Here is a 16914-nt window from a genome sequence, read left to right as displayed (position 1 = left end):
TCCCAACACTGAATCCTGTGGAGCACCACTTCAAACAACTTTCCATTTGTAAAGACATCCATCCAACTTAGTTTCCTGTTACTAAGCTGACTTCCAACTTTTGATCCAGTTTGCCACATTATTCTGCATCCCATGGGCTTTTACTTTTTTGACCAATCTGCCAGGTGGGATATTGTCAAATGCCTTGCCAACATCTAGGTACACACCATCCACTGCACTACCTTCATCAACCCTTCCTGCCACTTCCTTAAAGAATTCAATCAAGTTTATGAGGCAAGACCTTCCATTAACAAATCGATTCTGACCATCCCTGACAGTCCATCATTCCATGTGACTGTTAATCCTATCTTTCAGAACTGATTCTACTAATTTGCCCACCACTGATGTAAGACTAACTGACCTATAATTGATTGGCATTTCCTTTGATTCCTTTTTAAACAGTAGAGCTATATTTGCCTTTCTCCAGTCCTCTGGAGAAAAAGATTAGCAGGTATATTCGCAGATATAATAGTCCGGGAGGAACACTGTGAGATACTGTACAGGATAATTATAAAGAGAGAGGAAGTACTCAAGAGGTTACAATCCTTGAAAGTTGCTAAATCTCCAGGACTAGACGGAGGATTTCCAAGGTTGTTGAAGGATTTGATTTAATCTGATTTATTATTGTCACAAGAATTAGTATACAGAATTTCCATTCTGCACCTCTCTTGTATCTAGTGTAGATTAGAAATTCATTCTCACAGCATCTGTTATCTTCTCTCTGACCTTTAAGGAAATTTGGCATGCCCGCTACGACTCTCACCAACTTTTACAGATGCACCATAGATCGCATTCTTTCTGATTGTGTCACAGTTTGGTATGGCTCCTGCTCTGTCCAAGACCGCAAAAAACCAGAGTCATGAACGAAGCCCAATCCATCACTCAAATCAACCTCCCAACCATTGACTCTGCCTACACTTTCTGCTGCCTCGGAAAAGCAGCCAGCATAATGAATTACCCCACGCACTCTGGGCACTCTCTCTTCCACCTTCCTCCATCGGGAAAAAGATACAAGTTTGAGGACACGCATCAACGGACTCAAAAACAGCTTCTTCCCTACTGCCATCAGACTGTTGAATGGACCTGCCGTGCATTAAGTTGATCTTTCTCTACACTGTAGCTATGACTGTAAGACTACATTCTGCACCCTTTCCTTCCCTTGTTGATGTATGGTATGCTTTGTCTGTATAGCACGCAAGAAACAATACTTCTCACGGTATACTAATTCCTGTGACAATAATAAATCAAATCAAATCCTTCAATAGTCCTAGAAATCCTCCATCCACTCCTGAAGATTTAGCAACTTTCAAGGATTGTAATCTTTTGAATACTTCCTCTCTCTCTATAATTATCCTGTACACTATCTCACAGTGTTCCTCCTGGACTAATATATCTGTATAATCTCTTTACTTTGTAAACACAGATACACAATATTTAATTTTGAATCCTTCCCACAGCCGCTACATCTACACACAAGTTCCCTTCTTCATCACTGATAGGTTCCACTTTTTACTTAACTAACCTTTTAATATATTGGTAAAACATCTTTGGGTTTTCTTTAACTTCACTTGCTAATTTTTTTATGTCCACTCTTTAATTTCCTTTTTTTCACTTCATATCGACATGTCCTATACTCGCCTAGGCTGTCTGTAGTGCTTAGTTCTTTGTACCTATTGTACACTTTCTTTTTCTGTTTGATCTTCCCTTGTAGTTTTCTAGACAAGCAGAGGGGTCTAGATTTGGCAGTACCACTCTTATTCCTGGAGGAGACATGCCTACTTTGTACATTTAGAATCTCACATTTTAGTGCTTCTCACTGGTTTTCCACTGAAGTATCCCCTAGGAGCACTGTCAAACCCAGTCCAGCGCAGCCAAGTCCTTTCTCAATCCAGCAAATTTCCCCAGTTCAAACCTTTTTTCCTACTTCAACGCTGTCCTTTTCCAATGCACTATTTACCCTCTCTCTGTATTCACTATTTACCCCCTCTCTGTATTCTCTATTTACCCTCTCTGTATTCACTATTTACCCCCGTTTCTGTATTCACTATTTACCCCCTCTGTATTCACTATTTACCCCCTCTCTGTATTCTCTATTTACCCTCTCTGTATTCACTATTTACCCCCTCTGTATTCACTATTTACCCCCTCTCTCTGTATTCTCTATTTACCCCCTCTCTCTGTATTCTCTATTTACCCCCTCTCTCTGTATTCTCTATTTACCCTCTCTGTATTCTCTTATTTACCTCCTCTCTCTGTATTCACTATTTACCCCCTCTGTATTCACTATTTACCCCCCTCTGTATTCTCTATTTACCCCCTCTCCCTGTATTCTCTATTTACCCCCTCTCCGTATTCTCTATTTACCCTCTCTCCGTATTCTCTATTTACCCCCCTTCTGGATTCTCTATCTATCCCCTCTCTGTAGTCACTATTTACCCCCCTCTCTATATTCTCTATTTACCCCCCGTATTCTCTCTTTACCTCCCCGTATTCTCTATTTACCCCCCTCTGTATTCTCTATTTACGCCCCCGTATTCTCTATTTACCCCCCCGTATTCTCTATTTACCCCCCCTGTATTCTCTATTTACCCCCTCCCCCGGATTCACTATTTGCCCCCCGTGTGTTGAGACAGAGCCCTGGGTGAGCACAGCGACAGCAATGAATGAGCCGAATGGAACTTTCAACACGGAAGACCCGCCCCTGCTCGCCTCCCATTGGCTGCCGCGCGTGTATCAGGATTCCATTTGGAACGTCCGGGCCGGCTACCCGGCCGCTGATTGGTTGCCGCCGCGTTACAGTGTAGCCAGTGTCAGCTGGCTCCTGACGTTCCATTCGGTGCCGGAGTTCCCGGGGCCGCGGGGCGGCTGCTGTCCGGAGAGCCCGGGGGGGGGGGTTGGGGTAGCTGGTGTCCGGAGTAGAGGCGGTGCTGTCCGGAGAGCAGGGTCCGGGGCAGCTAGGGTCCGGAGCTGGGGCGGCGGCTGCTGCTGTCCGGGGCGGAGGCCAGGGAACCGGGACAGCTTGTGTCCAGAGCCGAGACCAGGGGGCAGCTTCTGTCCGGAACCGAGGCCAGGGGGCCGGCGGGGGTCAAGCAGCGACCACGGAGGCAGATTCTGACCGTTCCCAATGGATCAGCATGGGGCAGCTCTCTGAACGGGCGGCCGCACCCACCGCCAGTCGGATGTGCCCACGGTGGGGCCTCAGGAAGGGATGATGGATCCGGAGATCAGGGCGCATTAACGCCAGGGGATCACCAGAGACTTCTCGCTAGCCCCCACCCCAGCCACATCCCGCCTCCTCCTCACCCCCCGCCACCACTCCCAGCCTCCGAGAGGAGAGGGCGGCCGGTGCAGCAGATTCTCCCCCCATATGGCCGCTTCTCACTGGCTCTGCTAGCGGCTCTGAAGTTGGAAGCTTGCTCCTCCCAAACTGTTAGTTTCTTGGTCTTTCACAGAGCGAATTGCAGCCACACCCTCACTGCTTCCTGATAGAGAGAGGGGGAGATCTAAGGCTGCTCACTGTGACTCTCCCCATTCCAACAAAACCCACTCCAACTGCTGACACTTATAACTGCTGGGGTGGTTTATTTTAAATCTATTTAAAAGAAAATACACACTGAGAAGCAGCCTCCTCAGTCATCGAAAGACAAGAGAACAAGGTGCAAGAAGAGGAAAAGTGGAATCGTGTGTGTGTGGTGTGTGTGTGTCTCTATAACTGGGAGACGTCTTTGAATTCTCGTCCGAAATCTACAGGACCTCGGGAGAAATAAGTGCCGACCAGAAGTGAAGAGTTATTTTTGTCCCTCTCCCCTGGGGTTTGTGTGGCAGCAGCTGGGGGAGGGGAGAGCGAGAGATTCTTTCCCCCCCCCCCTTCCTTTTTTTTAAATATTCCCTCTCTCCACCCCAGCCGGGAAAGGACATCGCCGGCCGGACGGAGCAGGAATAACAGCCAGAGGAAAAAGGATTTCCCGCACAGACACAAGTTGAAAGCAAGATTTGGGCATCATGTACAGAGCCAGGAGGCGGTGGACTTGCAGAGAGAGGACATGCACCTTGGCCTGTGCTGCTCCAAGGGATTAGAAAGGGTGTGTGTGAGAGTGTGAGTGAGGAACTGAGCTCCGCACCGCCTGCAACCCTCCTGGCAAATAGAAGGATCACCATTATTATTATTTTGCTTGTTGGTTTAATTGATTTTTTTTTTGTTTGATTCTTGCTCCCGTTGATGGAACCATGATGCGCGCAGACACACATCCTGGGCTCAATCGGAACTGCGCTGCTCTCCCAAGCGGTATGCCAGAGGCCACTCGGCACTATGGCTAGTAGCGGCTCGGCCCAGTCGGCGAGCAGCAGCAGCGGCGGCGGTGGTTCGAGCTCCCAGCAGCGGCGGAGACTGGCTTTCGTGTGCGACATGTGCAAGAGCAAGATGCAGCTGGTGGCCGACCTGCTGCTGCTGTCCAGCGACAACCGGCCGGTGCACAGCGACAGCCTGCCCGAGGCGGTGGTGGTGGCAGCAGCAGCGGCGGTGGCGGCGGGGGGCGAGAGCCCGGCGGGACCGGAAAAGCTGGGGGTGGTGGTGGTGGCGGCGGCGGGGGACGAGAGCCTGTCCGAAGTGGGGAGGGCGGAAGGGGGACCGGAGAAGGAGGGAGGGAGTGAAAGTCTGTTGGGAGCGGGGAAGGCGGCGGGACCGGAAAGCCTAGCGGGACTGGGGAGGACGGCGGGACCGGAGAGTCTGTCGGGAGCGGGGAGGACGGCGGGACCGGAGAGTCTGTCGGGACCGGGGCGGGCGGCGGGACCGGAGAGCCTGTCGGGACTGGGGATGGCGGCGGCGGCGGGACCGGAGAGGGTGGCCGGGGGCGAGTCCTTCGACAAGATCCGCGACACGGTGATCGCCCGCACCAAGGGGCTCTCCATCCTGACCCACGACGTGCAGAGCCAGCTGAACATGGGCCGCTACGGCGAGGTGGCGGACAGCCTGGGCGAGCTGTGCGACTCGGTGGTGGCGCTGGTCGAGTGCTCGGCCCACGCCGCCTACCTGGCGGCGGCCGAGGCGCCGGGCTCGCAGGCGGCGGTGGCGGGGCTGGTGGACCGCTACCGGCTGAGCCGGGCCCGCCACGAGGTGGAGCAGAGCTGCGGGCTGCTGCGGACGGCGCCGCTGGGCGAGCTGAGGCCGCCGCTGCTGCTGGAGGTGTCCCGCGGCCTGTCGCGGGGCCTGCGCGGCCTGACCGAGGCCTGCGCCCTGGCCTCGGAGCGCAGCCGCGACCGCTTCGCCCGCCAGCAGTTCAAGCTGAGCGTCAAGTGCCTGAGCTCCAGCGCCGCCGCGCTGCTGGCCTGCGTGCGGGAGCTGAAGGGGCGGCCCAGCGAGGCCAGCCGGGCCCGCTGCGTGCTGTTCGGCGGCTCGCTGCTGCAGGCCGTGCACGCCCTGGTGGCCTTCGCCACCGAGCCGCAGTTCCTGGGCCGGGCCGCCTCGCTCAGCGCCCAGGGCCGGGCCGTGCAGACCGCCGTGCTGGGCGGCGCCATGAGCGTGGTGTCGGCCTGCGTGCTGCTCACCCAGTGCCTCCGCGACATCGCGCTGCACTCGGACAGCAGCAAGGTGCCCGACTACCGGCAGCGCCTCCACCACTCCGCCCTGGCCGTGGCCGACGGCTGCCGGCTGCTGTCGCAGGCGCTGAGGGAGCGCTCCTCGCCCCGGACCCTGCCGCCGCCGCCGCCGGGCAACCCGCCCGACTAACCCTCCCCTCCTCCTCCAACATACACACACAGCCTGGGTGCAACCTTACATCCGCGGGATTTTCCGCTCCCGCCCAAGTCGATGGACTCATTTTCCAGTCCTTCCGAGGCAGGGCCTTGAAATGGTGTGTTTTTTTCCAGCCCCACCCATTGTGCCCTTTACACCCGCAGGGTTTTCCACTCCTGCCCAAGACAATGGACTCGTTTTCCAGTCCTTCCGAGGCAGGGCCTTGAATGGTGTGATTTTTCCAGTCCCACCCATTGTGACATCTGGGTGGGATCTTATACCCATAGGGTTTTCCGCTCCTGCCCAAGTCAATGGACTAATTTTCCAGTCCTTCCGAGGCAGGGCCTTGAAATGGTGTGATTTCCAGACTCACCCATTCCGCCCTTTACACCCACAGGGTTTTCTGCTCCTGCCCAAGTCAATGGACTCATTTTCCAGTCCTTCTGTGGCAGGGCCTTGAAATGTAGCCTCTTGGGTGGGATTATCCACTCCCACCCATTCCGCCCTTTGGGTGGAATCTTAGCGGGATTTTCTGCTCCCGCCCAAGTCAATGGACTTCTGAATGGCTCGCCGCATTTTCCAGTTCTTCTGTGGGACGACCATTATATCCAGCCCTTAGATGGAATTCTATACCCGTGGGCTTTTCCGCTCCGGCCCAAGTCAATGGACTTCTGAATGGCTCGCCGCATTTTCCAGTCCTTCTGTGACATGACCATTATATCCAGCTCTTGGGTGGAATTCTACAGCTGTAGGAATTTCCATTCCTGCCCTTTCTGTCCTTTGGCTGGAATTCTACACCCGCAGGGCTTCCCGTTCTCACCCATGTCAATGGACGCATTTTCCAGTCCTTCTGTCACGTGGCCATTAAATCCAGCCCTTGGTGGAATTCTGCATCTGCAGGAATTTCCACTCTCGCCCTTTGGGTGGAATCTTATACGCGTGGGGTTTTCCACTCCCGCCCAAGTCAATGGGACTTCTGAATGGCTTGCCGTATTTTCCCGTTCATCTGTGAACAGCCATTAAATCCAGATCCTTAGGTGGAATTCAACACCCGTGGGGTTTTCTGCTCCCGCCCAAGTCAATGAATGCATTTTCCAGCTCTTCCGTGGTCGGGCTTTGAAATGCAGCCTCTTGGGTGGGATTTTCCACTCCTGCCCATTCCGTCCTTTGGGCGGAATCTTCCACTTCCGCTCTTTGGGTGGAATCTTACTCCAGCGGGATTTTCTGCTCCCGTCCAAGTCAATGGACTTTGGCTCGCCACATTTTCCAGTCCTTCTGTGACATGGTCATTAAATCCAGCGCTTGGGTGGAATCTTACACCCACAGGATTTTCCAGTCCCACCCATTCTGCCTTTTGGGTAGAATCTTACATCCACAGGCTTTTCCACTGCTGCCCAAGTCAATGGATGAATTTTCCAGCCCTTCCGTGGTAGGTCCTTGAAATGTAGCTCCCGGGATTTTCCACTCGCACCCATTCTGTCCTTTGGGTGGAATTCTACAGCCTTGGGGATTTTCTGCTTCCGCCCAAGTCAGTTGAATAGCTGGCCATATTTCCCAGCCCTTTTGTGATGGGGCAATGGAATTCACTCCTTTGGGTGGTATTTTACACCCCTGGGGTTTTCCGGTCCCGCCCACTCAATCCTTTGGGTGGAATTTTACACCAAATGTATTTTTGGCTCCCATTGAAGCCAATGGACTTTTGAATGGCTCATCACACTTTCCAGCCCCTCCATGACATGGCCGTAAAATTCAGCCATTTGGATGGAATTTTCTGTTGGGATTTTCCCTTCCTGCCCAAATCAATGGACTTGAATGGTTCAGTGCATTTTCCTGTCCCTTTGCGACAGGGCCATGGGTGAAAATTTTACCCCGATGGGATTTTCTCCTCCCGTCAACGTCAGTGAACTTTTTTTGAATGGCTCACCATATTTTCCAGCCCCCCCACCCCCTCCCGCGGCAACAGGGCCATGAAATTCCGCCCAATTGTTTTCCTCTTTATACCAAAGAATCCTCTCTGACACCGCTGTGTTTTTAATCTGTGTGTGTGTATGTGTTTCTGATTTCAGACTGAACCACCTTGCAGTCTAGCAGAGGATGATGCAGCACAGGAGAAGGCCATTTGGCCCGAAGTGCCTGTACTAGCTCTTTGAAAGAGTTCATCCTGTTCCCCCGGAGAAGGATTTTTTCTTCTTCTGAACCCTAGGAGTTTAAATTCATCAAACAGACTAATCGAGGCTTTAATCGTGCTGGGTGCGGTTCCAAGTCAAGTGTCTTCCGGATAGCCCATCGTTTGTCATTAACTAAAATGATAATAAGGCAGTTGCCGTCATGGTTTAGAAAGGGTCTTTTTTACCTCAATTAATAGTGAGTGTGCGCGCGCGCGCACACACATATACACACACACAAACACTGCCAGCGGGGTGGAATGTAGCTCCGTCAAGTATGTGTTATCTGTGGAGTCAAATGGTAAGAGAGAGAAGTGAGCTTGGTGTTATTGAAAGGGAGTGTGCAGTTGTAATCGTGATCTTTTCACATCTTAATTTCAAAAAAAGTTGGGATAAAGCTGCTGTGAGTGTTTTTTTTTCAGTTTTACACTATTTGCCAGACGTGGAAGTCGATGTCAAGTTTTCTTGCATGTACTGGAGTATTTATTTCAACATTAAAATGTTATGTTTCTCATGAGCCTTTGTTAAGTCTGTTTGGTAGGGTTTTTGTTCAGTATGGTATAGTCTGGTTATATATTGGACGACTTGATGTGAAGTAAATACCTTGCAAAGACGAGGGACTTTGTGTGTAGCTGCTGTTCTGGTTGTCTAAACGTTAACAGGGTGCCGTAGATGCATAAATGTGATCTATAATGCCTCTTTGATCTCTAAGCAGTGCAGTTAGAGCTTTTTAAATGCTGCCATATCCTCCACCACTGAAAGAGTATAGCCCTGCAGAGAAAAGATTGAAGTGTTTTTATAACCTGAAGATTATCTCTTCTGTTTCTGACCTTCCTCCTCCCTCTGCAGCTAGATACTCCAATGGGCTGTGAAATCATAGTTGTTCCTCGTCACAGAAACATAGATAGGAGGAGGCCATTTGGCCCTTTGAGCCTGCTCCGCCATTCATGATGATCATGGCTGATCGTCCAACTCCATAGCCTGATCCTGCTTTCTCCCCGTAACCTCTGATCCCGTTCACCCCAAGTGCTATATCGCACCGCCTCTTGAATACATTCAGTGTTTTGTCCCTGCTACGCTGCCTCCATGTCCACTTTTCACCTGTGTGTGTGTGTGTGTGTGGGTCACGTGTGTAGACTGGACACTTGAACCCGTATGCTGTGTACATTGAGGCATCAAGAGGGTTTTTTTTCCCTCCCCCTTCCGGAGAGGCTTGTTTAAAATTCATGCCTGGGATGTGGGCTTCGCTGATGAGGACAGTTCGTTTCTCATTCCCAAGTCTTAAATCGCTGTGCCGTTTGGTACAACAGAGTGGCTTGCTGGATCACTTCAGAGAATGGTTTAGCATTGATGCAAGATGCATCACCCAAACTGGGTACAACAACAGCAAGTTTCCTTCCCTCAAGGGCAATAGTGAACCAAGTGGGCTTTATGACAGTCCCACAACTTAATGGGAATAGTTACGGCTACCAACTTGTTTTAAAAAAAAACTGAATTTAGATTGCAAATTGCCCAAGGAACTAGGACTTGGTTTTGCTAGTGCAGAACGTATCAGCACCCAGGTGGGATTTTACAGCCTCGCTCGTCCCAAAACCAGAAAATCCTGTGGACCCTTCCATGTTCCACTCCGATGCCCATGGCGGGCAGTAAAATTCCAGTCCAAGTGCCTGAATTTTATCTGGCGATTGACAGCTTCAAGCAGCAGTCAAATCTGGTCAATTAATGTGATGGTTCAATATTCTAAAATAAGTGTAGTCACTGTTGTAGGAAATGCAGTAGCACACCTGTCCACTTGTCTTTTTTTTAAGAAAAATCCTTATGATGCGGAGAGAGGCCATTCATCCCATCAAGCGTGCAGTGACTCTCCAAAACATGCCCAGACCCCCCTCCGTCCTATTCTGTGACACCACACATTTACCATGGCTAATCCTCCTAACCTACCCACCTTTGGACACCCCTCCTCCCAGATCTTTGGGCACTGAATGGCAATTGAGTGTGGCCAATTGATCTAACCTGCAAATCTTCGGACTGTGGGAGAAAACCGGAGGAAACCCAAGCAGACATAGGGAGAATGTGCAAACCCCACACAGACAGTGACCCGAGGCTGGAATTGAACCCAGGTTGCTGGAGCTGTGAGATAGCAGCACTGTGACACCGTGCGGTTCCTGCACTCAGCATGGCCTCACAAACAGTAATAAGACAAAAACCAGGTAATCTGTAATGTTCTGAGCTGTAGCTATTGGTTGTATCACTGGTTCATTTGGGATATTGCAGCAGGATCTTTTATGGTCATCTGAGCAGGCAGCTGGGACCTCAGGCCAGCGTCTGATCTGAAAGACATGTCCAGCAGAGCAGCACTCTCTCAGTACTGCATATCATTCTGTGCTGAAGCTTCTGGACTGGATCAGGAGTCTACAGCCTGTTGAGAGGCCAGCCTGAGCTGATACCTAACACTCAGTTAGCTGTTTTTCAAATGTTTTGGAAAATTCTAACCTTATTAACTTTGAAGAAACTCTTCTGCAGTTGGAAGTATTTCTTTTAAAAAAAAAGTTCCACAGAATTGGGCAGCATGGTGACCCAGTGGTTAGCACTGCTGCCTCTCAGTGCCAAGGACTTGGGTTCAATTCTGGCCTCGGATCATTGTGTGGAGTGTACACATTCTCCCTGTGCCTGCATGGGATTCGTCCGGGCGCTCCAGTTTCCTCCCACTGTCCAAAGAGTGCTGCTTAGGTTGATTGTCCATAATAAACTGACCTGAGTGTTACGTGGGATTGTGGTTGATGCATCCTCAATGGGCCGAATGGCCTCTTCTGCATTGCAGGGATTCTATAATTAATAAAGAAACCTCAGTCACAGTTAGTTTGATGAGAAGCACACAACCAATTTTTAAAAATATGCTTTATTTGATTTAAGACTACTTGGACCTGTTTATGAAGATAGCAATTTATTTCTGATTTAAACAGCCCTCTGACTCAGCATTTCAGAATGATGGTATTGTACAGAATCTCACTTAAAACGAAATGGATTAGACTTCTAAACTGTCCTGCATGGGTGAAATTTAAGCAGGTGTCTAATGTGCTGTGGGCTTCTGACCGTAAAACATTCTACACTTTGACCAGGAATTTGGTGCAGTGGTAATGATAATGGTGGGTTATGTTACAATGCCCTGGAATTGAATATTGTAATTGGTGTATATTGTTATATAGGGCCCTGGTGCAATACTTTGACAGAAATCGATCAGAACCTGCAGTGTGTCAAAATGTTTTAAATTCACTGATGGGATGTGGATGTTTGGCAGGCTGACCATTTATCGCTGTCTCTTGTTGTCCTTGAGAAGGTGATGATGTGGCATCACCTTAAGCTGCTGCAGTCTTTGTGGTGAAGACACCTCCACACTGCTGTTACGATGGGGAGTTCTGGACTCTTGACCTAGAAATTAAGATGAACTTGGCCTTTATAAATCAGAGTATCGAGTATAAAAGTTGAGTGTTATGGTAAGGTTGTATAAGGCATTGATGAGGCCGAATTTAGAGTATTGTGTACAGTTTTGGTCACCTAGTTACAGGAAGGATGTAAATAAGGTTGAAAGAGTGCAGAGAAGGTTCACAAGGATGGTGCCGGGGCTTGAGAAGCTGAGTTACAGAGAGAGATTGAACAGGTTAGGACTTTATTCCCTGGAGCGTGAGGGGGGATTTGATAGAGGTGTATAAGATTCTGATGGGTATAGATAGAGTGAACGCAAGCAGGCTTTTTCCACTGAGGCTGGGGGAGAAAAAAACCAGAGGGCATGGGTCAAGGGTGAAAGGAGAAAAATTTAAAGGGAATATTAGCGGGGGGGGGATTCTTCACACAGAGAGTGGTGGGAGTGGAATGAGCTGCTGGATAAAGTGGTAAATGCGGGGTCACTTTTAAGGAAAAACTTGGATGGGTTCATGGATGAGAGGGGTGTGGAGGGATATGGTCCAAGTGCAGGTCAATGGGACTAGGCAAAAAATGGTTTGGCACAGACAAGAAGGGCCAAAAGACCTGTTTCTGAGCTGTAATTTTCTATGAAGTAGTAATCAGTACGTCTCCAAGCCAGGCTGGGGTATAGGACTCAGAGGGGAACTTTGCAGGTGGTGCTGTTCTGTTGTGTGCTACAGCCTTTGTAGGGGGTAACAGCCACGGGTTTCCAATCAAAGAAATCTGTGAGTTGCTGTAGTGCCTTTTGTAGATACTGCTGCTATGGTCTGATGGTGGTGAATGTGTACATATCATTTGTTCTGTTAGATGCTGAAAGAAAATGTACGTGTAGAAACTGTCACTCATCCCCAGACTTTGGATTTTATGGATCGGTGCAAAGAAATACCTCGCCCCCTCCCTGTCTAGGCTGAAGTTTCGAAATTCCCGCTATGTCCTCTCATAATGCTTCTCAAAAACAACCTCTTTGGCCAAGTTTTTGGTCACCTGTCCTAATATCTCTTTATCTGTTTTAATTTATCTGATTACACTGCCACGAAGGACATTGTTACTGTTTTAAAGATGCAATAGTTGTCTCGATAAATATGATGGCTGTTCTCGTATTTTGCTATTTTTTTCTGGGATTCAAGAGGGAATTGGATTATTATTAGGAAGACGGGGAAAGTAGGGGGATGGTAGTACCTGCTTTGCTCGTTAGGAGAGCTAGTAGAGACATGATAGGCCAAATGGTAATAATTCTGCATCATGTCCACTGAAATTTGCCCCAGAGGGTGTGAGCCCGTTATTTACAATGGAAATGGCCTTTACCCAGTGACAGCACTGGAGTAACTGCACAGCCTCATACCAAATTGTTAAGAAATGACAGTCGTGACTTTGAGGGTTTTTAACCTAACTCACTTGGGAGGGATGCCCCCAAGGTGACTGGGTGGGCTGTCATTGGGAGGGGTGCCCGGGCAACTGGGTGGGCTGTCACTGGGAGGGGCGCCCAAGCGACTGGGTGGACTGTCATTTTTGCACCTTGCCCAACACTACATTCCATTGAGCATGTAAAATTAGTGTCTCACCCACCAATTCCATCAGTTTTCCAATGGGATATTTCTGCTGTTCAAGAATGTTCCCTAATCAGAGTGGGATGGGGGCAATGCCCTCTTTACTTGATTTTTTTTCTTTAATTGTGCACAGCTTCTTCATTTGATCATCTACCCTCCATTATCTTCGGTTTTTCAAGAACTCTGCTGCCCATTTCCTAATCTTCAAGTCCCATTCTCTATCTTCCTTAAGAACATAAGAAATAGGAGCAGGAGTAGGCCAACTAGCCCTTCGAGCCTGCCCCGCCATTCAATAAGATCATGGCTGATCTGTCGTGGCTCAGTTCCACATTCCCGCCCTCTCCCCATAACCCTTAATCCCCTCTCTTATCAAAAACCCATCAACCCGCATCTTAAAAATATTTAGCGAGGTAGCCTCCACCACTTCAACGGGCAGAGAATTTCAGAGATTCACCACCCTTTGAGTGAAGAAGTTCCTCCTCAACTCTGTTCTAAACTGCCCCCCCAATAGAAGCAATATAGCTCAGCAACCATGAGTAGAGCAGTGTTGTAATATACAAATCCTCACCTATGTTTTCAGATCCCTCCACATTTTCTTCCCTCCTGATCTCTGTGACTATCTGCAATACTAAAACCCTCAGATATCTGCACCCCTCTGATTCTAATCTCTCACCCATCCTGAATTTTAATCGTTCCACCATCAACCACCAGGTTTTCAGCTGCCTTGGTTCTTAATGCTGGAATTCTGCTCTGAGCCCCCCTCTCTCTGCCTTGCTCCCCCATCTTTGCCTCGCTCCCCCCCTCCTTTATTATCCTGCTTAAAACTGACCTCTCTGACCATGCTTTCAATGCTTTTTGTGTTTTTGAGAAGGAGCGGTGATTTCGTGAAAACAGGTTTTTAGGGGTAGATGGAATGCAGAATCCCAGGCAGACGGGTGAAAGGACAGCAGATTTGAGGGGCCGAATGGCCTACTCCTGCTTGTTTACAGGATCCTGAGAGGTTTTGAGAGGATACACAGTGGGTGAAACTAGAATCGGGGAGACAGCTTCAGAATAAGAGGTTTATTATTTAAGATGACGACAAGGAGAGACTATTTTCTCTTGAAGGATAGTGAAGCTGTGGTATTTTCTTCCCTGGAAAGTAGTGCAGGCTGGCTCACTGAATTTATTTAGGGCAGAGTTAAATTTTTAATAGACAAGGCTGGGGGATATATGGGGGGTGGAGGACAGGATAGTGAGGTTAATCACAGCCATGATCTTACTGAATGGCCCAGCAGATGCAAAAGGCTGAATGGCCTTTCCTCCTAAGTCCTACATTAGTCATTGATTTTTAAGAACATAAGAAATAGGAGCAGGAGTACGCCATCTAGCCCTTCGAGCCTGCCCGGCCATTCAATAAGATCATGGCCGATCTGAAGTGGATCAGTTCCACTTTCCCGCTTTCTCCCCATAACCCTTAATTCCCTTGTCTGTCAAGGTGGTGGTTAAGGTTAGGTGGTTGTGTTAAATTCTGTTTAATCACTGGGGAGGCGATGGCCTAGTGGTCTTATTGCTGTGGTATTAATCCAGAAACTCAGCTAATGTTCTGGGTTCAAATCCTGCCAGGGCAGATGATGGAATTTGAATTCAATTAAAAATTGAATTAAGGATCTACTGATGACCATGAAGCCATTGTCAATTGTCGGGAAAAACCATCCGAGTTTACTAATATCCTTTAGGGAAGGAAATCTGCCGTCCTTACCTGGTCTGGCCTACGCGTGACTCCAGAGCCACAGCAATGTGGTTAACTCTCAACTGATCTCCAAGGGCAGCTAGGGAGGGGCAATAAATGCTAGCCAGTGACACCCATGTCCTACCAATGAATAAACCAAAACTCCTGTGACGTGGCTTGCGATATTTGATTAAGTTGCTACATGCCTGACAGAACTAGAGGGCACAGCCTCAAAATAGAGGGTAGGGGGTTGGGGGGCTTAGAACAGAGTTGAGGAGGAACTTCTTCACTCAAAGGGTGGTGAATCTCTGGAATTCTCTGCCCATTGAAGTGGTGGAGGCTACCTCGCTGAATATATTTAAGTCACGGGTAGATAGGTTTCTGATAGACAGGGGAATTAAGGGTGATGGGGAGAATGCGGGAAAGTGGAACTGATCCACTTCAGATCAGCCATGATCTTATTGAATGGCGGGGCAGGCTCGAAGGGATAGATGGCCTACTCCTGCTCCTATTTCTTATGACAGCAAATCCAAACAATCTGACTTATTTCAGTTGAAATATCAGCAGTATTTGTGGTGTTTGTGTCTTCACTGGTTCTACCAGAATGTAATCTTCACCAGGACTTTTTTACGGTTAACTGGAGCGCGTGTATTTGGCCGCAGAGGAGTAGCGTGCTGACTTTGTGTGGTTGTTACCTGTCCCAGAGACATCTGATACTTGCTGGAGAAGCAGGTCTGTGCATAAGACACTGAAAGGGTACAGAGACCCATCATGTTGCCTGGTGTGCGCCTTGCTGCCCAAGCAAGCATGTGTTGGTTTGTTTTACATTTGCAGAGAACAAACTTGTGTTTGGAAAGTAAGAGTCATATTTTCAGGATATCCCAGCACTCTTGAAATACTTTTAAAGCTTAAACATTGTTGTAAATGCAGCAGCTAATATGTGCACAGCAGGATCCCATAAAGAGAAAGTCCTGGCTTGAAGGGCTTGTTTACATAAGGAAAGATTGAACAAGTTGGGCCTTTTTTCATGGGAGTTTTGAAGGATGAGAGGTAATCTCATTGACGTATAGATGCTGAATGGATTTCTTTCCCCCCCTCGGGAAAGAATTCAGAACTCAGGGATGCTGTCTCAAAGTAAGTGATGTCCTGTTTAAGATGGGGAAAGGAAGGAATTTATTTTCTCAGCAGCCCATTAGTCATAGAATCCCTACAGTGCAGAAGGAGGCCATTTGGCCCCTGAACCTGCACCGACCACAATCCCACCCAGGTCCTATTCCTGTAACCCCACATATTTACCCTGCTAATCTCCCTGAAACTAAGGGACGATTTATCATGGCCAGTCCACCTATCGGGTAGGCTGCATGCAGATTTGAGCTTACAATCAGGCGAAACGACAGAGCAGACTTGAATGGCCTACTCCTGCTGACTTACAGGATCCTGAGAGGATACACTGTGGAGTGTGGGAGGAAACCGGAGCACCCGGCGGAAAGACACTGGGAGAATGTGCAGACTCTGCACAGACAGTGAGTCGAGGCTGGAATTGAACCCGGGTCTCTGGTGCTCTGTGGCAGCAGTGCTAACCACTGTGCCCCAGCAAGCAGGAGAGGCTGGGTTATTGATTATATTCAAGGCTCAGTTAAATGCTTTTATTAATATAGGAGTTGAGACTTATGGGGAACAGACAGGAAAATGGAATTAAAGCCACAGTCATGATATCGTTGAAGTGGAGCAGGGCTTGAGGGGCTGAATGGCCCACTGCTGCTCCTTTTTATGATCCTTAAATGATCTCACAATCTGTATTAAAGATGTTGGCTGAGAAATGTGTGGCTTAGCACAACTCCCTGTCATAGGATCTTTTCCGTTCATCTTTTTATTATTTAATGTGTTGTGGTATTTGCTGGCTAGACTAGCATTTATTGCCCATCCCTAATACCCCTTGAGAAGGTGATAGTGAGCCAGCACCATTGCAGCCCATGCTGGTTGGTACACCCACAGTGCAGTTAGCGAGAGGGAGTTGCAACATTTTGACCTAGTTGACAATGAGAAAGCAGCAATACATTTCCAAGTCGGGATGGTGTGTGGTGTGGAGGGGAACTTGTAGGTGGTGGTATCCCATGCATATGCTGTCCTAGTCCTTCTAAGCGATGGGAAGTTGTGGGTTTGGAAATTGCTGAGAGCAGACTTTGTTTCTTGTCTCGTCTGAAAGGAAGTTTTGAAAGGAATCTGATACCGGAGATGAGGGGGTTGGACTATGAGGAG

General features: G+C 48.9%; 1 protein-coding gene across 1 annotated transcript; it reads left to right on the top strand.

Moving 5' to 3' along the window:
• The first annotated feature begins 2965 nt into the window (after nucleotides 1–2965).
• Nucleotides 2966–5863, top strand: tlnrd1 (talin rod domain containing 1). The gene is made up of 2 exons (XM_080214195.1): nucleotides 2966–4537; nucleotides 4712–5863. Exons 1-2 carry the CDS (start codon nucleotides 4349–4351, stop codon nucleotides 5762–5764), a joined length of 1242 nt encoding a protein of 413 aa, XP_080070321.1. The 5' UTR covers nucleotides 2966–4348; the 3' UTR covers nucleotides 5765–5863.
• Nucleotides 5864–16914: the final 11051 nt, after the last annotated feature.

The sequence above is a fragment of the Carcharhinus amblyrhynchos genome, chromosome 28 (assembly GCF_965287045.1).
Source record: "Carcharhinus amblyrhynchos chromosome 28, sCarAmb.v2.hapA, whole genome shotgun sequence".
NCBI classification, from domain to species: Eukaryota; Metazoa; Chordata; class Chondrichthyes; order Carcharhiniformes; family Carcharhinidae; genus Carcharhinus; species Carcharhinus amblyrhynchos.
This window is presented reverse-complemented; position numbering and strand designations above follow the sequence as displayed.